Source organism: Argiope bruennichi, chromosome 5, assembly GCF_947563725.1.
Source record: "Argiope bruennichi chromosome 5, qqArgBrue1.1, whole genome shotgun sequence".
Classification (NCBI taxonomy): Eukaryota; Metazoa; Arthropoda; class Arachnida; order Araneae; family Araneidae; genus Argiope; species Argiope bruennichi.
Genome location: NC_079155.1, coordinates 23,915,306 through 23,942,316, shown reverse-complemented (window position 1 = coordinate 23,942,316; position 27,011 = coordinate 23,915,306). Strand labels below are relative to the sequence as shown.

General features: G+C 27.4%; 2 protein-coding genes across 3 annotated transcripts in view; both read right to left on the bottom strand.

Moving 5' to 3' along the window:
* The window catches only part of LOC129968659 (ADP-ribosylation factor GTPase-activating protein 2-like), a 28,108-nt gene extending 15,031 nt beyond the window's left edge, over positions 1-13,077 (bottom strand). For both annotated transcript variants that reach the window (XM_056082774.1, XM_056082773.1), the window contains exons 1-7: positions 12,925-13,077; positions 12,306-12,497; positions 10,045-10,176; positions 7,653-7,836; positions 3,932-4,029; positions 2,119-2,267; positions 864-1,133 (exon numbers count right to left, since the gene is read on the bottom strand). In XM_056082774.1, the coding sequence (XP_055938749.1) occupies positions 864-1,133; positions 2,119-2,267; positions 3,932-4,029; positions 7,653-7,836; positions 10,045-10,176; positions 12,306-12,497; positions 12,925-12,999 (1,100 nt within the window). In that variant the 5' untranslated portion in view covers positions 13,000-13,077. The remainder of the gene's footprint in view (positions 1-863; positions 1,134-2,118; positions 2,268-3,931; positions 4,030-7,652; positions 7,837-10,044; positions 10,177-12,305; positions 12,498-12,924) is intronic.
* A 6,959-nt stretch (positions 13,078-20,036) lies between these two features.
* On the bottom strand, positions 20,037-20,885 carry LOC129968212 (uncharacterized). Its single transcript, XM_056082065.1, has one exon. The coding sequence runs from the start codon at positions 20,883-20,885 to the stop codon at positions 20,037-20,039; it is 849 nt and encodes a 282-aa protein (XP_055938040.1).
* Positions 20,886-27,011: the final 6,126 nt, after the last annotated feature.

Below are 27,011 nucleotides of genomic sequence, written 5' to 3'. Positions count from 1 at the left end.
CATTAATCTCTAATAATAATAAAGATGAATGTGTGTGTGCTCATGCTCAACAGACTAGACCGTTTACCCTACAATTATCAAATTTGGCACACATACACCTTAGAAAGATTTTTGATATTTTACTTAAAAACTGAACATAATTTAGGCATTCCCCCCCCCTCCCATGATAACTGAGAAATATTGCACAAAAATGTATTTTGCATCTTTTGAAAATTTAAAAAGATAGTCATTTTGAATGTATGAATTTAGAAGCCATACAAATTTTTTCTAAATTTCTAGAAATTTTCATTGTTTTGTCAAATATTTAAAAGCAGGATTGTTTTGTCCTCCCCTTCCGATTACAGAAAGCTAAGGAAGAAGGATTCTGTTTAATATGTATTTAGTTATAAGACAAATAAGGTAAAATTACAATATTGTAAAATTCAGATGACAGATGAACCAGATATTTACATTTTTAACAGTACAAATTTGTTAAGGAATTAATCTCCATTAGAAAGATTTGTTTTACATATCAAATATAAGCATTACGATTAAAATAACACAACTTTACTGTCAGATAGTTTGATAGAATTATAAACATGAAATTCTATCTTAACGATTTAAAAAATATTAAAAATAGCAAATATTACAGGTGAAACAGCTGGCCGTCAAATGCAACTGTAATAATAAATAAATAATTTTAATATAAATAAATGATTGCAATGAATTGTTTTCAAGCAAGGTTATTTTCAAAGCATTTTTTTTTAATTTATAAGCATTGGATGTTGAGAAAAATCAAAATCTACATTTTACGAATACTGATTTTTGCATATGCATAGTGATGCCGAGATGAAATAATAAAAAAATTACTGAAAAATACATACTTCGGTGGACCACTGGTGAAGCTCAAAAATTCAAAATCATCATCAGGTTCAACATCTCCTCTGCTCTTCTGTGCACTAGAAGGTGTTTCTTGAGCAATAAGTTTCAGTTCTGAAGCAGCAGAATGTGCTACATGACCAACATTCCTACCGCTGAAACCCATTCCTAAACGTTCCAACTGTTCAGCTTTCTGTGGATTGACTTGACGCATTTTTTCCTCTGTCTTCTTCTGTTCTAAGCTCAGATCCTTGTAAGCTAACCGAACAGATGCCCTAGAAATAACAGAGAATTCAGATCACACAATCAAACACTACAGAATATTATTCACTAAATGGGATCAAACAAGAATACATTTTAAAATTTTAGAGAATGGTGAAAAACAAATAAAAATTCCTTATTAAAAAATTCTAACATGGTTCTGATGGTTTCCCAAACTATTAGTTGGCTTTAAATAACAGAGCGAGATTTAAAATCAAAATACAATACTAATAACATAAAACATTTCAAATCAACTAAGAAATCTGGATTAAAAAAGGTATTTTGATTCCAAAAAGTTTTAAACTTTTACTCACTGGGAGAACATGAGAAATCTTAAGAAATTCTTCAATCATCTTTCAATGATATTTTAAAAACAGGTTTTTTTTTTTTTTTTTTTTTTAACCACTGTTAAAATGATGTTATTGTTTTCTGAACATTTACAGAAATATTTCTATATTTCTATAAATTTTACTACTACTTATTAACTTTTATAAATCATGCTACTTATTTATATTAAAAATTATTCAAAACATATTTAAATCTGCATCAATGCTCTGGGCAAACTGAAATATATTAAAATATGTATTATACGTATTAAAAATAATGGAAACTAATAAACTAATGAATAATTCAATGAACTTATTAAAAACTACACAAAATGAGAAAAATGTTACTAATATTTCAATCACATAAAGTACTTGTAATGGTTAAAAACTTTTAAAAATATGGTAAACTTTTCTTCTGATATTGGATTCATTTTGCAATTTTAACAATTACTTAGAATGAAATAATTCAAACTATAATGTATATTTTTAATCGCATGAAAAAAATCTAAAATACACAAATTTTAAATAATAATTTTTAATTTATTACAAAATCATAACCAATATTCAATGTATGTAATATAGGATATAACAACAATTATCTCTTATTTTTAATGCTATTAAATTTTAAAACCCAGCTAATATTATATATATATATATAATCAAATATTCTTACATTTGCTTTTCTTGCTCTTCAGGTGGCAATTCAACTGATGCTTCAGATTCAGCTTGTTCTCTCAAGCGATCTAGTTTCTCTGCTTCTTTTTCAATGTCATCAAAGTTTGCTGTTACACGTTGAGCACCCAATCCTTTCTTTCCACCAAGCTTCATAAGGAAACAAATTAAAACTTAATTTTCTATTATTAGTTTCAATAATCAGAAAATTCTTTCCTTCAGTATATAGACTTGTCAAAAGAAATTTAGTAAGAGGGAATATCATAAAATTTATTAATTCATCTAAAATAAAATTACTAATACTGGTATTTACTTATTAACATAATTGCCTGTGTGCCACAGATATATAGAGCAATCATAACTTTGAACTAAAAATAAATTCAGATAAGGAAGATGAATGCCTTAATTCAAAACTTCACCAATTTTAAAATCTTTGTCATTATAGATTTATATTTTCTTAATTCTTGTACAGAGACTATGATATTTCTAACCCATATTAAATGATTTGTTTGAAACAAGCCATGAGCTATTATTAATATTGTACTTATAGTATAGAATTGACCAATCTTTACAATATTCCTTCAGATCTTATGGTCGAAATAAAAATTGTCACTTAATTGTACATTAAAAAAAAAGACTGGTATCTATGTCTTAATTGAATAAGGGATCAATTATTATCAGTTTACCTTTTTTTTAAATCAAGGAATGAAAATTATCATTTCTTTAGTCAAAAATAGCTCAAACTGAAAATCAAAGGAAAAATCAAATAGTCTTCTACCTGATGCAAATGTATAATAGTTTCAAATATCGATCAATAAATCAAATATTCATAAAAAAATTGATACAGGAATGGATTACTGGTATATGCAAAACTATTTAATTTCTCTTTACTGTGAACTTTAATAATCTGATTGAATTGCAACAATGTTAAATTTTTTATTCCTTGAAAACTTAAAATAAAAATTTCATTCTTTATGAAAAATTTTAATGTCTAGTCCATGATATCTGCAGACATGTATCTCATTTATTTGCGATTACATTTGATTAGCTGGTGGTTTTAAATTACCTAAAATAAAATATTTTTTCTAAAATTCAGCAAATCAGAATTTCCAAAAATATTGACTATTAGCATACATGGGAATAATAATAACTTAATTTTTAATAAAATATATCTTAATTGGAATGGAATAAAATCAACTTTCAAAGTTATTTGGACTGTACGGAAAGTATACTTTCATCAAGGTTTGGGACTTTGAAAATTACAAATTATTTATGTCAGCTAAAACAGAGACATTTTATAATAAGTTAATTTTTATGTACAAGAAATTCTCTGAATTAAAAAAAAAAAAAAAAAAATCTGCCATGATAAACCAATTTTGAAAATTTGAAAATGTACAAGAACTGATATTTTGTACATTTAGTACTTAAATGAACTTAGAGTTTTTGAATGCTTTAAATACTTTTTTTAACTGTTTTGATAAAAGAAATTCACCCCTATATTAAAAACAAGTTTATAATATTATGTTATTTGTGTTAAGTATTATTTAATCATATGGTATGAAAAAGGCACACAAGACTTGATAAAAACCCAATAATTATATACACATTCATAGAATAAATATGGCATCATATAGTGAAATCCTTCTCCCTCTTAAAATATAGAATAAAAAAATTATTGCTCAATTTTTTTTTTAATTATTTATTAGGAGATGAATAGTTAGCCACATTGTATATATAATGTTCTACTTCATTAAAAATTTAAAAAAAAAGAAAAAAGGAAAGAAAGAAAGAAAAACAAAAAAGGTGATATTTACCCCTTTCTTGGCAGATAGAGGTTTTCTGCCTGTTATAGTTGATTTTTTAGGTTCAGATTTAGTAGGAGTTGATTCAAATGAAACTTCTAAATTTGAACCTACATAGAATAACAAAATATTGTAAAAGAATTGCTTAGTCATAAAACTTATATTTACAAATTGCTGCATTAATCTTTAAAACAATCTGGTACATTCATGTATTAATGAAAGAATGATGGACATGGATGTAAAATATACATAAAATTTGGATTCAAGTTCTATTACTCTCATATTTCAATTGATATTCTTCACACATCATATTATTTCAAGGAGCTAAGAAAGAGACCAATTCTAAACACAATCCTGACAAGTTTATAAAAAAAAAAAAAAAAATCACCATCCCTGATGGATGTTGAAAATTTGTTGTCTATTGTAAGCCTCCCAAAAGAATTATGTGAATAACATTTATATGGTTCATAATCCTTCTTGCTTACCTCAAAGGCAGACATGCCTTTACTAGATGAGGAATTACAAAAAACAGAATATCTTAAAATCGCCCAACTGAGAGAGTTAAATTATATAACATGTAATAGAAAATTTGATACTGAAGAAAGAAGTTCCAACTTATCAGCAGGAATAAACATAGAACTGTATCAAAGAGCACCAGCTTTGAAAACGAGATTTTATAAAAATAGAAAGCAGAAAGTAGGCATACAATCATCTATTATTTTTACAAGTTTGAAAATGGCAGATTTGTTTGTCATTTTTTTGTGATAAAAACAGATTTATTGCAATATGAACACATTTTTCATCAATACAAGTAAATAACTGGCATTTGTCATTTTTCATAAATGCTTTTAAGATATAACTGATAACAGTCTGGAAACTTATAAACCAAAACAAGTTCTAGAATTCCTTACATTTTATCAACTAACTTCTATAGCCTATATAAAATTGTGTATACCTCAAATTTGTAAAAAATTTGTCTGTTCAATAAAAGAAAAAAAAAAAGTCACACCTATATGAAATTGCAAAATGAATTACTTTTAAGTACAAAATCCCAATAACATTGCTGAAATCAAATTTAAAACTCTATAAAACCTCATAATTATATGCCAAAAATGTAATTTAGTAATTCCAGCATATGCTTCCTGTCATTTTATGTAAACCAAGAAGTTCAAATGCAAAGTATGTTGTAATGAATTATACCTTCATTTTGATATATAAGCTAGCCAATAAAAAGAAAATCAATATATTTTTAAACTTTATTTGTTGACTCATTATATAGTAAAAAAATAATCTAATATTTTTACAATATGATAAAATATAGGTTAAAATTAGCAAATTATTTTTTTTTTTTTTTTTTTTTTTTTTTTTACCTTTCAGAACTTTATTACAGAAAGTAAAACATTCAGATAAGTTCAGGAGATTAGGTAAATGAAAATAACATTCTATGAATATTAAGTCTTAATGATACAAGCAGGATAGTAATAGCATATTAATGATTTAGCCAAGCTGAACTAAGCCCTAAGGATTAAGGAGATTGGGAACATATCAACAAATAATGTTGTAACTATCTAGTTTGCACTTTAACAGATTTTTCACAATAATATCATAGATGACATGATTCCTGAAATTTACTTTTAGTAATATTTTGTACTTGGCAGCAATCACTGCAGTGGGAGCAATAATGATTTGTTTCTATATCTTTTACTGAAATATAGCTTTGTAAATAAGTTAACCTTCTTTCTCAACACTAAAATTTCATTTTCTTAAAGCTGAACTATGCTTTGATCATTTACGAGATATAATCAATTATATTATATTATAAATTTAAAAGTATATAATATCAACTTTTGAAATCGTACTTTGTGCTTTTCTTTCAAAATTTTCAAATTACACTGAATAAAAATATAAAAAAATATTTTTAATCTGTAAACGATTTTTTTAATTCTTTAAAGTGGAAGCACAATTAGCATTTCTTACTCAATCAATTCCTTCTAATTTTTCTAACATATGCACTAAAAAAAGTATAACTTATGTAATTAATTAATACAACAAAATACAAAAAACATGTACCTTAAAATGATGATGAATAGAATTAAGACTTTGAAAAAATTTTGTGTAATTATACAAAAACTACTACTAAAAATACTATAGAAATTACATATATGTTGACAGTAAATCAGCAAAAAATTTCAGATTTGATAGGCTGGCAATACAATGAGGCATTAATTTTTAGTTAAAAAAACAATTATTTTGTATTTTATTTGCAAGTATCAATATATATATATGTAAGCATTATTTTATGTGAAGCAGAATGCAGTTTGAAGACAGTGAAGATACTTTTAATTTTGTGATGTCGTTTTATTTCATTTTGAAGAAGCAGGCATTTGCACAAGCGATGAGCACACAGAACGACACAGAAAGGTATGAGGGAAAAGCTCTTGGACGTTTTATCCCTGGTCTTATATAACCTATGATTTTGATAGCGAAAATATTTCTTCATAGTACTAATATATTACGAGATTTCGATAGGGATTTTCATTACACGGGCGGAGAAGGCAGGGGAAGCACAGGGAGATTTTAAAAAAGAATTTGCCTCTTCACGCACAATGTGGGAAAGTTAGATTTTAGCTGATTCAATAATTTAACAAAGCTTCTCTTGAATTAATTAAGTAGTGACAGTGGAATTGGATCACGAAATAAGAGAATATTTTAGAATGAAGTTACTATGGACTAAATTAAGATAAAATCATGAAAATTAATTAAATTGAAATTAGAATTAAAATATCATATCTATATATATATATATATCTATATATATATATATATATATATATATATATATATATATATACATATATATATATATATATATATATATACATATATATATATATATATATATATATACATATATGTATTCCCCTATAATTTAAATTTATTTTTAAGTTTACATTCAAATTTAGTTCTACTTTGAAAATAACATTGAAAATAACAATAACTTTGAAAATGTATAGAATACATTTTTTTTATTTGTATATTAAATTACAACAATGATAATATCAGTAGTCTTGTTCAGTCCTTTAAAAATTTTATTACAATCTAATGAAAAAAAAATATTTTCATATTAAAAAAGTGCTAATACACCAAAAAAATTAATTGCAATGCTGAGAAGTTATACTTCAACAGAGAAGATATTAGAAAGGTTACCACAGTTCAAAACTTTTTTAATCAGAATGTTCATAGCATAATGCATTAAATTCCTATCATTTGCATTTAAAAAAATGTTAATATGTAATGTACTATGCAGATAGTCTGCAAAAACTAATACTTTTACCTACAGGAAAACTTACTCTGTACGCTCATCTAAATTTAACAAATTCTACTATTGCTAATACTATAAGGGAAGAACTAGAATTAGGACTTTCACTACTTTCGTATTTACTCTTACAGGATTATTAAAAATTATAATTTAAAAAAATTATGCATAAATTCACCAGCTACAATATTTTGCTATTACCAACAGAAAATTTGCAGTACATATATTCTATAAAATATTCTGTTTTCCTTTTTTAATACTTTCCAATTTTTTCACTTAAAGTAAAAAAAACATAACGGGTGTATACATAAAATGATAATCAAAATAGAGATTTTTATTTTGGAAATCTCAAATTTCAACCACAATAACTTTTTAAAAAATATATTACTAAAACATAATAAAATGTTAAAAACTTACCAGAATTCTGAGTATTAGAATTATTATCAGAGCTTTTCAGGCATGATCCATTTCTTAATTCTTGTCTTGCCGAGCTGTCAGTATCTTTATGGAAAATTTGTGCATTATCAAGATCTTCAAAGAAATCAGTTTCTTTTTTATCTGGCGAAGCAGGAATTTCAGCATGGGGAATGTCAATATGTAGCTGTAAAAAATTATTTTTCTTTTAACAAAAGATTTCCTAGATGCAAATTCCCCTTAATCTTTCCAACACAATGTTCACTACAAAGGGCACCAATTTTAAAATTCAAAAGAAAAAAGTCCACTTCAAAACCTAAAAAAAATTATTAGAAAAAAAAACATTTTGTTTCCACTTAGAACCATAGATGGCAATATGATAGAATACAGTTTTCTTTATGGAATTAATTTCATAATTAAAATGTCCTAATTCTTTCTGATTTTACATGGAATTTTTATTCTTAAAGATTAAAATTCCAACAAAATGAAAATTCTGATCATATTCGTCCATTATCCTTGAGAATTCATCATTTTGTGCAAAATTCAAATTTCTAACCATTTCAACAACATTTTTTCAAAGGTATTCCAACAAGCGTAACGTCTCCATATTCTGTGTATTATAAGTGAAAGAGCAGAAAACATGCTCAATATGTAAAACATACAATATTCTTTTATGAACAAAACAAATACTCTTCCCACAATTTTGTACTTTAATACTCTTTTGAACAATTTCATTTACAATATGATATTTGTATTCTTTATATTTTTAAAAATATTTTACATTTTATGTATTAAAATATAATAAATATTTATTTTCTACATATTATTTTGTTAATTTTAATTTTTGGTTAAGTTCTGAATCTGTATTAAATATTTTTTTAAGAATTATATTAGATTTTTATATATATTATGCTCAGTTTATATATTTTCCGCAAAAATTACTTTAAAATAGTGTATCTTTAATATTTTAAAATCCTAAGAATGTAAATTTTGTTTGTGTACATAAGATAACTATCATTACTATCAGAAAAAATTTATAGACACATTCTAGGAGATTTTCTGATTAATCAATTGCTCTAGACAGGCAGTATCCCCAAAAAAGGAAGGAAATTACAAATTTTTTTTACAGAAAATTTATTTTAGGCTATCATTTTTTTTTAACATTTTAAAAATTTTAATATCCTATGACAAGAAGTTAAAAGAAAGTATGAAACAATTTTCTAGATTTGACACTTCAATAATTAAAGTAATTAACATTGCTGAATTAAGTAAATTTCCCAGTAAATAGAGCATATCTAAGAATTAACTGCTCAGTTTAAGAACATACTACCATGAAATAATTTGAAATGCTCTACTGAGTAATATATTTAAAACACAAACAAAAAAATATTTATTTAAACAAATATAGTAAATTTTTGTAAATAACCAAAAATGAACCATTTCTTTAAACTCATCATGAATAATAAATGAACAGTATCAGTAGATCCCACAATATTTAAACAGTGTATGCCATATAACATCTAACTGCATTTTTTTTTTTTTTTTTTGCTACATTACAGGAATTTTTTTAAATTCTTTTTTTAGCATAATGCATTTGATAAAGGATCAGCAGAAATATTTAAGGCACTTCTTTACTATAGCAGCCCCTAGTTTCATTGGCAATCTTAGAATTATGGCAAAATCACAACTATGATTTCACTAAACTTGTGAAGCTATGATTATGCTAGATAGTTCAGTGGAGATTTCACCACCATCTTGATTCATCTTTGTTGATTGGTGAAATCATGAAGGCTGTTATAAATAGGATGCACCATTTTGTATGCTAGAACATTAAACTTAGTCATGGGTTAAACACTAAAATTTAACACATTTATCAGACCTATGTTTATAATTCATGCACCCCTCTATTTTTGTTGTTGTTCTCATTTTTAAACCTTTGACAAATACTTTATATGATTCTATGAATTAAATTCTTAATATATTTTACAATTTGGAGGTTATTTATATCATAAATAAAATGGAGATTGCTTCATGTTTTTGCCAAATATAATGCAAAATGTATGCACATAAGTATAACAACATTGAAAACAAAACTTCAAAAAAGAAATAAAAATAATCAAAAATAAAGCTGGTTAGTAAACTGGTAATTTTTTAACAAGATGAATAAGAATATGTTTTATTAAAAACTAAAAAGAAAAAAAAAATTTGTAATTTTTTTGTATAATAAGTCTAAATGAAAGCTCTTTTTATAATTTCCATTTTTAAGGGAAGTTAAACAGTATTTCAACAATAATTTTTGAATTACTCAAAAATAAATAATATTATGTGAAAAATATTTGTCATTAGAATATTTTATCTGAAGTTTTAGATATATTCTTCTAAAGAATGACAATACCTTAGTGCCATGAATCCTCATAGCAGATACAGCTTGAGAATGTAGTTTTTCTCGATACAATTGAGCAGCTCTACTGTTGTATTTCTGTTGGGCGTCTTTGGAACCACATCCATGTTGTTGAAAGAAGTTCATCTAAAAGAACATTAACTAAATAAATTGGACAGTTCTTTATTTAGTGTCTATTGGCAACCATAAAGCTCAATAAAACTTACTAAAAATGATAAGCAGCAACATTATTTTAAGATTATCAAATTGGAATTTTCTAATGAAAAACATACATTTCCCAAATTAGCATTAATCAAGACCGTGTCAATTATATTTATTACAATATATACTTAAGATTATGCTAACAATCTACAAATAAGTTTAATTCACCACTTTCAAAATTCATTTTCATTTCTTTTTTTTTTTTTTTTTTTTTTTTTCTCTCTTTTGAATTTAAAATAATTTTAGATATACTGTCTGTAATAAGGAAACTTATAAAATACTGTCTTTTATAAGGCATTCTAACCTTATAAACCACTTACTGATAAACTTCACAATGATAAATATTTCCAACAAAAAAAATTATAGAAAATACAAATAAGTTACAAACTTAGATTAACATACATAGCATAACAAATTAGTACACAGAAACTAAACATCATAATTCCTTCGTTTATTTTGACTTTTTTTTATCATCATTTTATCATTTTTTCTAACCAGCACATTTATTTCTAAAATGGAATAATAATTCAGTTAAGTTTGATGAAATAAAAACTTCAGACAGTGTTTAAAATTATTAAGATTATAGTAGACATCAGTCATTTTGAATATCATTTTTTTATTAGTTTTTCCAAATTAAATTTACTATTCTAAATAATTCATTATTTTTGAAGATGAAGAATAAACTTAAGATTATTAAAAATAAATTCGGCAAGCAAATAAAATGCTAAAGAAAGGAAAACAAACAAAATTGCAGATGGTTTTGAATGCACTAACACATTTCAAGAGACAAAAGCAAACATAATCAACTCTGAAATTCATATATAACCAAAATCAATAAAAAGATGAAAATTTCTCATTTTAAATATATAAATCTATAAAAATTTGAAACCTAGATTATGTTAATAACTCCTCCAAAAGATATTTGGATTTTTTTTATCTTGCTTAATCAGTTGATTTTTATATTCAGACTTCTCTTTATTAATGTTTATCCTTTCGTCATCCCTTACAACATTCCTAATAATCCAGACAACTGTAAAAATGGAATGCTGTTTCAATTCAGACACAGGAGTATTCCATTTATCTTTATATTGTTTCGACTAGCATATGATGCTGGTAAGATTTTGCGGAAAATTTAGTAAACTTGACTAAATATTCCATAGAACTTAAAATAATATAAAGAAAATTTTTGAATAGAAGAAAACAACAAACGAAAAATTTTAAGATGATATGAAATTTATTCTTTCAAAAACTAACAAAATCATTGTGCAAAATCTATCATATTTTTCCTCATTTTGAAATATGCTGCCATATTTCATCATTCATACCACATAAACACTGCCAATGTGAATAAGGAACACTTATAGGCATTATATTTAATGCAAATAGATAAAATGTCAAGTTTATACTAGTTAAAAAGTTACAAACAATGGTAACAATGAATGTGACATAATTGTTACATATAAAGAATCCATAAGATCTCCATGAAATTTACCATTTCAATTGTCACTTTTTAAAATCAAGAGTTTAAGTACATAGAATGTAAATAATTAGAGTTTAAAATTAAATTCTTTTCAATTATATCTAAATACATTGAGATTATATTCAGGACAATTTGAACCAGCAATTATTTACTACGTATATTTTTCTCTTAGAATTTGTCTTAGTTAATAATGGTTATAAAGTGCACTGATAGAATGAAAATTTCAAAATACTTGTAAAGGAAAGTGAAAAATTTAAATAGCAGGAAAAAAACTGGTTGATTTAGAAAAAGTTAATACACTGATTACATATTTCCTATGCAAAGAAACAAAACTTTAAATAGATATTGGCAATTAATATAGTGCTGGGATTTCAAAAGCTTCATGCTGATATATAATTTGTCATACAGGAATAAGCATATATGATGGATGAATTAATCTCAAGTAGTTTCCTTCAAAATGTTAAGAAATATTTCAGTTAATTTTATTTATACATTTAGACAGGAAGAAATTACAGTTTTAATACTGCATCCTCAATAAATAGAAACCAAGAGGAAAACACAATTTTGAGCTTACTGCATTGCTATTTCCGCCAACTTGCATAGCCCGCAATTGCAACCATGTCCAATTTGTATCAAGTTGGGTAGATCGCACGAACGATAAATGAACGCCTAGAGAACGATGGACTGCAGAACAATCCATGCAAATGAATACTCCATAAGTTACACTTGCCCATGTTGGATTTTTAGCACCACAATCGAAGCATACCTGTAATTTTAAAACAATTAAGATATAAAAACAAAAAAAATTAAATAAACAACTACTGAAAAATGAAAGCCTATAATCATAAAGGCTTGAAAAAGAAACTAAACGTGAAATGGTATTTATGAAAACATATTTGACAGGTCATAAATAGCTCAAGAATAAGACAAGAAACAATATAATTTACTTAGAAATTGTTTTTAAAGATGAATTAAAGAAGTTTTATGTAATTTTACATTCTTTTCAACATTTACTGCAAGTGATAGCTGGGTAACTATACACATGTATGATATATAAACAAAACATATTTCACACAGCAACCTCTTATGCGACATACAAGTTTTAAAGACCTCAGAACTAAATTTTTGAAGGAAATAAATAATATTATCAATTTTAACTTCCCCATAATTTTAATAATTAATTCTTACAGTACCTTATTTGATGTAATACTTCTTAAGCGCTTGAAAACTGCAGCAATATCATTCTTGCAAGGTTTCTCTTCCGCCATGATGCCTCGTTGTAATATCAATGATGACGTAATTTAAGTACAAAAAGCAACAGCTGCTAGTTCTAAATATATTGTAAACAAAACCAAGAACTGTTGTTTATGCAAGTTACACATGAAATATAAATACTAAGATGAGAAAATAAAAATGATTTACTGTTAGGATTTCTTTCTTCTTTCCTGTCTGGAATAAATATTGAATTAATATACAAGAAAATTCTTTTTTTGAAATTCAGAGATTTTATGAGCAATTCCTATTATTTTTATTTAAAAACATTTTTTCCAAATTTGAGAAATTTAAATAATATTTAACGTATATAATTTGAGCAATTGAAAAAAAGAAAGCCTTAGGAGTTTCATATGTTTGTCAGAGAGAAAATTGCTCAACTCCATGTTTACTATTTAGCTATTCTGAGGCCAGCATTGTAAATAAAATTCTGAAGTGCTGAATTTGAATATTAGTGATTTAAGTTATTATGTTTATTACCCTTTTCAAAAACATTTACTTTAATACTTCAAACAAATATTTATCTATTTCTCGATTTAAACCTGTTGTTTCCGAGATCTCTCGCAAACATTTTTCTTCTGATAAAAATATTTCTGAAAGTAATTCACTTTTAATATCTGAATCTTGTGCAAGCAGACTGAAACAAATAGCAAGTGAAGGGATTTTTTTACGCATTACAATAGATGGTGGAGGGTGTTCTGGTTTCCAATATAAATTCGATCTTGATTCAGAAATGAAAGACGACGATGTATGTTTCGAACGAGATGGGGCAAAGGTTGTTGTGGACAAGATATCTTTAGACTTTCTCAAAGGGTCCACAGTAGAGTATAAAGAGGAACTTATTAGATCAGCATTTAGAATAGCTGATAATCCTCAAGCAGACAGTAAATGTTCCTGTGGAACATCTTTTTCTGTAAAAATGCCGTAGATTTGCTTTCGATTCGTATCGTAGAGGAAGAGACAGAAAAAATATACAGCTTTCTAGCAGTTGTGACTAGTTAGAAGATTGAATAAAATTATTATTTTCAACTATGAAAGCACTGTAAATTTTGAATGTACTCTAAATCGTATTCAGCATTTGCTTTGTCAATAGTTTTTGAATTGATCAATTCATAATGTGTTTGTATAAAGATAGAATTTAATAACAGTAATAATATGTATTTGCTGCAAGTTAATTGTGTGTGAAATTCCTACAGCGGTCATCTATTAAGTCGATTGAAAAGATTACTTAAATATATTTATTATTCAAAATACCAATGTATATTTAATATTTTTTACTATTTCATAAGAATGAATTCAAAGTAAACAAGCTATTTTTTACTCTATTGCACATAAATCTAACACTTTTTATAGATCAAAACAAAAATGTGTATTTGTTGTAAGTTAATTGAATGTGAAGTTCCTGTATTCTTGCTAGCAGTAAATTTGGTGAAAGGATTAATTAAATATACATGTTATCAATTACTTTTCTTTATTCAAAATATTGTTTGATCATTTAATATGTACAGTATTTCATAAGGTTGAACTCAAAATAAACAAAATATTTTATATTATGTATAAATCTGCATAATGTTTTCACATTTTATTTCTCAGTTATATTTTATTGTGTAGCTTAAACATCTGTTATGTTTAATAAGATATTCATTTATTGTAAATAACTGATTATCCTTTTTCCAAATATTCCTTTGCTAAGTTTCCCTTGGTACAATTTTGAGAGCTGTTTAAATAAATAAACATAATTAATCTTCTCTAGTCTTAATTTAAATTAACATGGAGAAATTTAGAGAGTAATTATTTTTTGTCCTAAAGCAACTATCAATAAAACTTCAAAACATTGATTAATGTAACATTCCATCTGTTTACTACTAATTCTGGTGAATTGCATGCATTAAATTTAAGTAAGGAATAGTGTTGTTCCTTTGATCATTTCATTCTGTGTTGATAACTAATGACAATATTTGGAAGTTTGCGTGTTTAGTACATCTACCAATTCTTAGTTTAGCATTTTGTTTAAAAGAAATGCTCACTCTCTTGAATAAAATTAATTATATGATTTCTTTAAAGCAAATATGGCAAAAATAAAATGAAATTAGTGTTTACATACTACATCAGACAAATAGTCTTATTTTGTAAAAACCTGAGCATTTTTTTTTTTTTTTTAGTCTAAATCAAAAATGAGTTTCTGTGTATCCACTACGAGAACACTTCCAGACAACCGTCTATGTTTAAGGCAGGCGTTATAGAAACAGGTTGCTATAGAAATAGTTCATTACGAAGAGGTTAAAATTCATTCAACTTTCTTATGTTGGCACGTTGAGCGCCAAATTGGCAATATTTAGTATTATTGCATTTAACTTTTGAAAACAAATTCAAAAAATAATTCACTAAGCTGAAAATCATATATGTACTTGGAATATTGAAAATATCTGATATTCCTATCATATGTATACAAAGAACAATGCAAATCAATTAGAAAAATTGAATAATCATTTGTATGTCTAATGATTGCACAAGAAGAAAAAAAATAATTAGGAAGTAGAATCATGTATGACAAAAAATTAATCATCTTCATTTCATTTGTTTTAAATTTATGTAAATAATTAATATCAAATTCTCCAGAGTGAATGCGAGATAATCTCTCTAACTTAACATAAAAGCAATAGCATAATCAATCAAAATTATTTTTATAACAGGTTGTTTTTATGCTGTTATAAAGTAAAATATTCATTGTTAAATATGCTTGAAACCTTTCAAAATTTATATTTATTTATTTTTCTGATGTATATGCTATTTCCCAAAACATAAAATTAACAATTAAAGAACTATCAATTTTTAGGTTTTTAAAAATCTAACTACGATTGATAACTTATTTTCAATATGCACAAGCTTTCTACAACATATTAATTATGCAAAGTTTATATGTAAAAGTATTCTAAATTTGAAAATAATTCAAGTGTTCATTCAGGCAGATGTCCCATGTTTTAAGGTAGTATTACAGATGACCATTTATTCATTTTCCCCTGCTTAAAAAAGAAATCTAATTATTTCAAAGAAAACTTTTTCTCATGAACTATCAATTCAAATAATATTATGATAAAGAAGCTTTTCCTTTCAATGTATATCAGCAGTCATAAACAGCATAGAAATAAATGATCCATAAATTCCTGCATTATTTTATCATTTCGGGGTTGAAAATTCTTCACTCCCAATGTTTTTAAATTTTAACTGCGATTTTAAAGTTTCTCCTTTCTTAAATTGAAAAAGCATTTTAAAGGATGTTAAAATTTAAGAGGCAAAAAAAATATATATTAAATAATGATATGCAGTTAATATTAACCAAAGTAAAGATTAATAAAATATAAAAGAACTAAGCTAAGCGTATATAAAGACATGTGCAACTGCGGCTAAAGCTAGTAGACAAATGAGCAACAGGGTTTTTTTTTTTTTTTTTTTTTGCTTCAAATTGATGCCAAGAAAAAACCCCCAGACTTCTGTCTGATTCCACTCATTCAAAATGGATCTTCCCTACTGGAACCTGTTTCTATAATGCCCACCGTAAACATAGACGGTTGTCTGGAAGTGTTCTCGTCATGGACAAACAGTATTGAAGTGTGAATGTGAAACTGTACCATGGTGTTATTTTGACTTGGGATACTAGTATATTATACAAAACAAGAGATATTGAATGACTTAAGGATTTTCTAAACTATATAATACTCGATAATATATGTGTACCATCGCTATTTGATCTATGATTGTATAGTCTATTGCAAGGGATTTCAACTCCAGTCTGAAAATCCATTATAATGTTGAGTAGGTGAATATGTCTTGAGAGTTGAAGTGCATTTTTCTCTACTGTGAATTGAAAAAAAAATAATGAATTAAAATATGCTTGAGTTTTAAGGATAATTTAATCAATGGTTTTATTTAAAAATTGTGCAAGTTGCTCTTTTCCTTCTCTCTTGTGCTCTTTTATTAAAGCTCTTTTTATTAAAATCTTATACAAGAGTATAGTAATATTTCATATAAAATAAATTAATAATTATCTTAATTTCTTCCATTTTTAATTTCTCGTATGCAAAGTATAGAGAAAGTATTAAAATCGTCAAAAAATTCCAACTCGAGATTGTGATGAATCTCCATGTTTTAGTCTCCCTGAGCCGAATGAAACATTTAAAAAAAAATATGTGCCTGTCCGTCAATGACAAAGATAACTCAAAAAAGTTTTAAGCTAGACGGATGAAATTTAGCAAACGGTCTTTATGTCTAATTTATAGATTTCCATCAAATTTTGTACAAAATTCACTCAGAGAAAGTCTGCCTATCCGACTATTTGAAATCAGTTAACACAGTAACTACTGTCTGTCCACGACAAGAATACTGCTAGACATTCGTCTATGTTTACGGCGGGCGTTATAGAAACAGGTTACTGTAGGAAGAGTTCATTTCGCAGAGGTAGAAATTCATTCAAGTTTCTTACATTGGCACGTTTAGCGCCAAAGTGGCGATATTTGGTATTATTGCATTTAATTCTTGAAAACAAATTTAAAAAAATAATTCACTCAGCTGAAAATCCTTTGCATACTCGGAATATTGAAAATATCCGGCATTCCTGTCATATGTATACAAAGAACAAAACAAATCAAATAGAAAAACTGAATAAATATTTGTATGTCTAACGACTACACAAGAAGAAAGAAAAAATTAAGAAGTAAAATCATGCATGACAAAACATTAATCGTCTTCATTTCATTTGCTCTAAATTTATATAAGTTATTAATATCAAATTCTCCGCAGCAAACGCGAGGTAATCTAATTTAACATAATTAATCGTAATTTAACATAATTAATCGTACTTATTTCATAAATTTTATAAAAGTGCTTTTATTTTGTTTTAAAGTAAAATGCTCATTGTTAAATAGGTTTGAAACCTTTCCAAATTTATATTTATTTTTCTGATGTATATACTATTTCCCGAAACACAAAATTAACGATTACCACACTATCAATTTTCAGATTTTTAAAAATCAAACTGTGATTTGTAACTTATTTTCAATATGCACAAGCTTTTTACAGCATAATTAATTTCGCAAAGTTTATATGTAAAAGTATTCTGAATTTGAAGATAATTCAAGTGTTCATTCATGCACGTGCCAGATGTCCCAGATTTAAAGGAACCCAACTAAATAAGCCCAATATCGCTTTACATTATTCTACGAAAAACGCGGTAAAAGTTTGTTTTTGTATTCCAGATTACCATTTATTCATTTCCCCCGGCTTGAAAAAGAAATACAATTATTTCAAAGAAAAAATTTTCTCACGAGCTGTCAATTCAAATAAGAGTGATAAATGAGCTTTTCCTTTCAATGTATCCTCGAAGCAATAAAGGATCCAAATTCCTGCATGCATTTTATCATTTCGGGGTTGAAAATTCTTCACTCCTAATGTTCTTCACATTTCTATTCAAAGCCTATCAATACCGTTTGAGAATACATATCTGCTACCGTTTTACTATCACAATCAGTGCACTTGAGTAGAAAGGAATCTCGTTAAATACTTTAATCCTTCTAACTCACATAAACGTGCATACAATTTTTAGATGCTTGGAATCCTAGTTAAGAAGGAAAGCTATTGAAACTACAGAGAGGCGAGACAACAAGTCTCAATAAATGACTATTTTTCTTTATTTTATTGAAAAAAAAGTAATGCGCTACCTATAATATAATATTTTTTCATACCATTATATAGTTGAATAATATTTAGCGATAAAAATTTAATAGAATTACTTCTTAATAATTGCATATACTCATTCAATTCCAGAAAAGAAATTAAATCGTTTTAATCTCTAAATATTTTCATATAGCATAATAGAATCACTATTTTGAATTTCAAAGTAATTCTTTTTTTTTTTAAACTATAAATACAATTTCTCATAATTATTATTTAACACTAAGAGCAAAAGGTTAAAACAACGGGGTTTTTTTCCCTCCTCATTTTTTTTTTATCTTGACAATGATTGTGATAGTAGATAACTAAATTAATTATACCTGTAGATTTAAGGAAATTACTCAATAATTTCGATGAAAATAAAATACTGAATTGTGAAATATACTTGTTTAAAAAATAATGGAATTCAAAGTTCCCTGCAAGAACTTTTTTTTAATAAATTTTCAATACACTTTTCAAATAAAAAATTCAAAATGAATGATCAATTAATTTTACTTATACAAACAGCTGAGTATAATTTGCTTTAAAAGTTTGAACTGTGCATTTTTTTTATAAATATAATCTGAAATGGATTTCTATATTTTCCAGTTCCATATATCGATCAATTCAAAAGGCGGTCTTATTTATGCTAAAAAGTTAAATTCTAATTTACGATAATTATTTTATTAAATTTCAGTTTATAACATTAAATAAAAGTTTTTGATCCAGAAAAAGCTATAAAAGTATATATATAATGATATTTTAAACTCTAATTTCAATTTAATTAATTTCCAAGGTTTTATCTTAATTTAGCCCATAGTAACTTCATGCTAAAATATTCTATTATTTCCTGATAAATATTAGAATCTATTGTTTCTTTCTTCGTTTCACTTTCTACAATTTAAAGTATTATCATAACAATTATAAAAATTAATTAATCAGCAATTAACTAACTAAATTTCATGCTTTAAATTTAGTAAAATCTGCAAAATAAATAAATAAAACAGACCTTAAAAAATAAGGACAATCAAAACTATGTTAAACTGAAACTTTTGATTATTAACACAAACATGAATGGTAGAAATCAAGAACACATTAATGAAAAAAATAGAAAATAATAACAATGTATCAGAAACAAAATGTATTAGACTAAATACAATTCCATTCTGGTATAATCTATAATTGAATAATCGAAAAGAAATAAAAAAGCAATTTTAAAACTCACTTTTTATTTATAAAATATATTAATTATGATTAAAAGAATGCAAAACTATATTATTTTAAAATGACAAAACTAGCAGAGATCGAGTGACAGTTGTGTAGTTTCTTAAAAAAATTCTGAATCACTGTCACATGATTCCGTTTCTTCTGAATCGGAATCCGATTCAGTACTTCCAATTTGAACTACCAGTTCGTCTACTACTTCCTCTAAAATTCCATCTTTTTCCCAATAAGAATTTTCAAGTTTTTCCACATGACGGCAATGAGCCTCCCATTCCTTGGAAGACACTCCGCCCAAAGCATCGCACAACAGATTCTGTAAGTTTTCTAAACTTAAGTCTCCTGTTATATTTCTCTCTTTGATGAGTCTTTTGACTGAAGACCAAACGTATTCAATCGCATTTAAATCGCAATGGTAGGGGGGAAGTCGCAAGACATAATGCCCATTTTCTTTTATTAGGCTGTCAATTTTATATATGATTTCTTTAGGGCGATTCCTATCAATTAGCGAATACAGTTCCGCTTTCCTCATTTTCATATCGCATTCTATTCCGTTATTAATCAGCCAATCGGTCATTTCTTTCTTCGTACTGTATTTGGTAGGTGTCGGATTTGCAACTTTTGTGTGATATGGAGCATTGTCCATGCACACGACACTTTTTGGGCGCAAATTTGGAATGAGTTTTTCCAACACCCATTTCTCAAAATTTTCATAATTCATTTGGCCATGATAATCACCAGTTTTAGTTGACGCTTTGTAAATTAATTGAGCGCCAGGAATAAATCCCGTGGACGAGCCAGCATGCACAATGATCAATCGATTTTTGGAATTTACATTTATTTCGGCTCCTGAAATTGTATCACTTTGCCAGCATTTTCTAAATGTTAGATTACTGTCGACCCACGTTTCATCAATGAAAACTATCTGGCATTTACTTTTTCTGTACTGCCTCATTTTTCGCAAGTAGTTGTTTCTCCAAAACACAGTATCAGGTCTTTCGATGAGAAATTTTCTTTTATTCGCGCATTTCTTTCAGCGAAAATTCATTGAATGCAAAACTTTCCTCAATGATTCCTTATTCCAATGAAAATTCAACTTCTCTCTCAATACGGGAAGTAATTTTCTTAAAGAAGGCACTTTCTTTTGCTGGACGTAAAAATCTTGAACTGTTTGACGAATACATTTGTCGAAGTCGTCAATTTCACAATTTCGGTCAATAGGCCTTTTACGGTGCTTTCCAGGAGTACTCAAAACTTCCGTTTTGTCCAGTGTCGAAACTTTATTTTTAATTTTCCTAATAGTGCCTTCCGACACTCCAGTCGCCTGAGCAGCTCTTTTCATGGCTTGTGGAAGAGGAACCTTCAAAGATTTTGCTGCAGCTTCTTCGGAGCAGAACTCTGCAACATTATGCACAATTTTACGTGCTTGTGATTTTAAAGTCTCTCCTTTCTTAGATCGAAAAGGCATTTTAAAGGATGTCAAAATTTACGAGACAAAAAAAAAAATTAAATAATAAAATGCAGTTAATATAACCAAAGAAAAGATTAATAAAATATAAAAGAAATAAGTTAAGCGAATATAAAGATACGTGCAACTGCGATTAAAGCGAGAAGACGAATGAGCAATAGATTTTCTGTTATCGCTTCACATTGACGCCAAGAAAAAGAATACCCCCCCCCAGACTTCTTTCCGATTCCACCCATTGAAAATAGATCATCCCTACCGCAACCTGTTTCTATAGCGCCCGCCGTAAACATAGACGAATGTCTAGCAGTATTCTTGTCGTGGACAGACAGTACAAAAGGAAGAGAGACAGATAAATAAAATTCGGAACACAGATTTAACATTTATAGAGTAGATGTCTGTCAAATTTTGAACCAAATCCAACAACCGATTAACTGTCTGTCGGTGTGTACTTTCAGAAGTATGCATATGCGATAACTCAAAAGCGTAATGACTTGAATATATAAAATTCAGTGTAGGATTTTGTGTCTACAAATATAGTTTTGTGTCAAATTTTAGTTTCAGTCAGTTAAGAAAAATATCTATATTGGAATATTGAAAACTATTTGACTACTAGTGGGGGTACTGAAACCCAAAATAAGAGGCTTTATAGCAGAATGTTCCATATTTATGATAACCATAAAAAATTTATGAACGCATGCTCAAAAATTTAATGTTTTAAAAGCTATATCTTGTTTAAGTCCACATTTATTGAAGAACTTTGTTTTTATCCGTTCATTAAATTTATGGGAGTATTATTATTCCATTATAACTAGCACATGAATGCTTTTCGCATGTTTTCTCTAATATTGCATATATATAGATAAAAAAAAGAATGGATTATTATTATTTTTTTTTTTTTTTTTTCAGATTTGTGTGGAAACGCTGCTTAAATAAATACATATATAGTCGTCAACAATAACAAAAAAGGAATATCTTTGTAACTTTGTTATTTATTATCTCATCTTCATGAAATTGGTGTCGATGGAAATGGATTAAAGTGACAGGTTTGTTGAGGTTGCCAAACTGATTGACAGAATTAATTAACATAGTTAATTAACTATTTTAAAATATTTCCATTAAGTAAATCGAGATTTTTTAATAACTCGATTCGGCAGATCTATTTATGTCAGTGCATCATATTTCATCCTGAAATTCGAAGTAGTTCTCAAGATAGACTGAATTTTGTTTGTTGAAAACTTCGCCCAAAAAAGAGCCAACCCACTGGAGACCGCATATTAAGTCTCAGCTTGTTAATAGAAAAATTAGGCTTTTTTCGCGTTTCTATTCCAGTAATTTCGGAGTAACAAACAACCCGACTCAGATTTATCCTTAATATGAATTTTTTTTATTATTATTTAAATGTTAACGAATTTCCATTGCTTTCAAAAAAATTAATTCATCATTTAGTCTTTTTTTAATTGATCCCGGGCTAAGAAATTAATATTTTAATTTTTATGACATATGAAATACGTTGTTTAATCATTCCCCCCACCTTAAAAAAAACTCTAATTGGGGAAATGCGAGTACCATAAAGTTTTAAACCAATGAAATTGCCGTTGTTTATTAAAAGGATGGACTTTTATTTTCAGGCAGAAACAATTGTTATTCGGGTAGAAGATTTATTAAGTTTACTACTGTAAGAATGGACATTCTTTTTGTTATGCAACGGCGGATGTAATCAAGATAAATAAATACAAACAAATTGAGCCAAGCACAATACATGCTACAATATCTTGAACTAGGGTTCCGAAAACAATATTTTTTCATAAACACAATTGCAAAGAAGAGATTATTTTATAACTCTGTGGGAATCATTTTAAGGATATTTTTGAAATATTCCATACCTAATTAAAGAAATTTATGAATGAGAGTTCAACATTAAGCCAATAAGTACGAGGGGTGATCCAAAGAAAAAGTTTACAAGCAGCAGCATTTGGAAAGTAGAAATTGTGGATGAGAATATTGTTACCCAGAGCGCAGATGGTGCTAGTTGTCTTAGATCGGTCGTTATAGTAGATAGTGTTAGTACAGCGACAGTAATGGCAAGACATCTAGAGAAGTGGTCTCGCACAGAGGTACGAGCCGTGATATTTCTATGGGCAAAGAATGTGCCCCCATCGGACATTCACAAACAAATCGCTGAAGTGTACGGGGCCGAAGCAATGAGTAGACAACTGGTGGCGAAATGGTGTCATTCTTTTGAAGAGGACAGAGATATTTCTGGAAACTTTTAGGTGGGAGGTCTGGAGCCAACCCACATACAACCCCGATTTGGCAACCAGTGACTATTTTCTTTTCCCGGCATTGAAACACTTATCCGAAACAAGGTTCATATCAGACGGTCATGTTCAAAAAGGTGCCGAGCACTGGCTCAATAACCAAGGACCTGATTATTTCCAAGACGGGTTAAACAAATTGGTCAGCGGTGTGATAAATGTCTCAACAAGTTTGGTGATTATGTAGAGAAGTGACCACCACATATGTCTCTTCATTACCATTTGTATCCCGTGACTATTATTCATAAAGCATTTTTCCTTTGCCTTGTAACCTTTCTTTGGATCACCCCTCGTATATAAATAATAGGTGCAATTAATGTCCTTATCTTAGTTGTAATTAATTCACTGAATGATCAGAAATGGTATGTATTTCTTTAATTCTCAATTTCATTTACTTGCAAATAATAGCTGCTGGCTAAGAACAAAAAATTAATGAAACATGGCAATAATCAATCTGACCTTCAATCTACTTTTATATAGTCTGAATGAGGGAAAAAGACATTTATTATTTTTTTAAAGAAAGCAGAATTTATGTTAAATTAAAATATCTGATCTGAAAATAAATTTAATATTTAACTAATTGCGATATTATAATGGCCGTTAAAGCTCGTGCTTCGTAAAAATTAGATCCATAAATACAAATAAATTTAATAAACGATCCCTCAAAAAGTGGGCGTTGCAAATGGACTTTGAGAATTTTTCAATTTTTGTAAATGTTCCGAAAATTGTTTGAAGGATGTGAACAATTTTTTGGATTCATCTATCATATTAGCATATCGGCTTTGCTCCCATGTAAAAATTTTGCCATGTTACGATTCACTTTTTTCTCACATTCATCTTTAAAAATTCCTGAAAATTTTTAATAATTTTTATTAAATTTATGTTATTTATGCATTCGTTTCATGATTTTATGAAATATGATAATTTATTTTAAATGAGTGAATAAATTTGAAAGAAATTTATAATAGTTTCCGAGATATCGCCGAAAGCTCATAAGATTCATTTAATATTGGATGCACCATTTTTTAAAATCCTATAACTCTCGAAATTATCATCAGAATTCAATAAAATTTTATTGAGAAGTTAATTTTATTTTGATAAATTAAATCAATAAAAAAATGATAGCTGTAATGGAAAACTACGGGAGCTAACAAATTCTTCAGATATTAAGATTCAGATAAATAAGATATGTATTCTTTAGTGCCCATAAAGTTTAAACGCTCAGTGACTCTGTTCAGTAATTATATTATAAAAAAATGCTTTGTTTCAGTAAAAAAATATTATTATATTAATTGCAGATTCATTCTTTCCACTTTAATTTAAAGCATAAATTCTAAGGGAGCTAACAGAAACTTAGAGATACATATTACGTTATGACTGAAGGCCTTTATAATATTATGAGTGAATTATATGACTATCAAAATTTGAAGTTTTAAAATATTTTGATGAAGAATCTATTAAAGTAGGAATTGCGTAAAATATTTAATTATTAAAATTTAAACGAACATTAAGATTGGCGAACCAGCTGGTTGCCAAAGGCGGCTAATCTGTAATAAAGGTAATTCAAAATCGTTTTTTGAGTTAAACTGCTGAGATTTGGTATATGATCTTTACATCAAATTTTGAAAATCCGCTTAGAGGATGTATGACCGAATATAAGTTATTACGGTTTTGTTCCTATATACTATAAAACAAATGAAATTAATTGGACAAAATTTGGTACACAGATTTATTATCTAGTATATAAATAAATACCTATCAAATTTAAAACGAAATTCGTCAAGGGGTTGTTGCTGGTTTGCGTTTTCACATGCATTTAAATTCGACATCACAAAAACGGAATGACTTAAATATGTCAAATTTGGTAAGTAATTGTTTGATTGCCATTGTAGTTCTGTGTTAAATTTTGATTTCAGTGGTTGTGAAAAACGCGTCTAAAACACAAATTGAATTTTCGAGTGCTATTAACCGTTTGCCACGGTTAATCGTCAAAAACATCGCCAAGGATCACACGATAGATGAGTAAAAATGCTAATTCTCACCAAATATCAATATTTTGTAGCTATTCAACGTCAGTGCCATTCTAAACTTTTGCGCCCTTATCTAAGGTTTATAATTTGAAGAGGGGGGAGGGTATAACACTTGTATTAGAGAATATGCAAGAAAAATTTTTGGGTGATCCCTCCCACTGATTTACATGTGTCCTGCATGCCATGTTGATTTTAGTATCAAACATATTTTAATTGAATGCCCTATTTTTAACCCTGACCGTGTTTACCATTTTTCAACAACTTTAGAAGACTTGGTGGGAGAAAAATTCCACTCAAACATTGTTAACTTTTTATGAAACATTTGTTTTTATACTTGCATTAGCACTTTTTACCGTTTGTTTGTGTTTTGTATGGTCTCATTGCTTCTTATTAAGTTTTCATTATCATATGTTAACACCCATGTTCATATTATACTATCAAAAATTTAATTTTTACAGTACTGCATTTTAACCAGTTTTATGTTGATATCATAGATTTTATATTTTATAATCTGCTCTGATTTTTCCGTTTGTTGGTCGCAGTATAACCAAATATGGTTCTTGAGCCATTAAACCACAAACAAACAAACCCGCTGATTTACAAGGAAATGTTTTCTTATTATCTTGTAAAAATTAAAATTTTATTAAATTCGACCTAATTCTGATGTGACGATGCCAAGTTCTCATCGAATCACCGGAACTCTCATACTTTCCATTCCTTTATCCTATATCACATGCCAATAGAAGGATTGGTATTTCTTTTATTGACTCTGAATTGGATTTCGCGACTATAAAATCTTGAGAAACCCTCCCCCCCCCTTTTTTTTTTGCAGGTCTAGCATAATTGAATTGGTGCTGAGAAGGAATATGCCTTTGGCCGTTTCACCAAATAATGAAATCTTAATTCTTGAATTCAAAAAAGCAATTTTATTTTGTTATTTATTTTCACTTTCTCATATACAATATATAGAAATATACTGTATAGTATAGAGAAATCGCCAAAAAAGTCGAACTCGAAATTTTGACGAATTTGTTAACAAGAGCTGTTTGAATTTTTTAAAAAAAAGCATTTTTTTTTTTTTAAATTTTAGCGATGGATATTGAATTTATTATTTGGAAAATCAATCACAATATTGATGATGCCTTAAAGCTACGTAGATTTTATAATGGCTTTACAAGTTTCGCTTTTTTTACTTTCTTGTATACAAAGTATAGAGAAAGTACTGTAATGTCAAAAAATTCGAAATCGAGGTTTGAACGAATCTCTAT

Coding starts and splice junctions, on each gene's coding strand:
- LOC129968212 (XM_056082065.1), bottom strand. CDS start 20,885: ATGAGGCAGTACAGAAAAAGTAAATGCCAGATAGTTTTCATTGATGAA.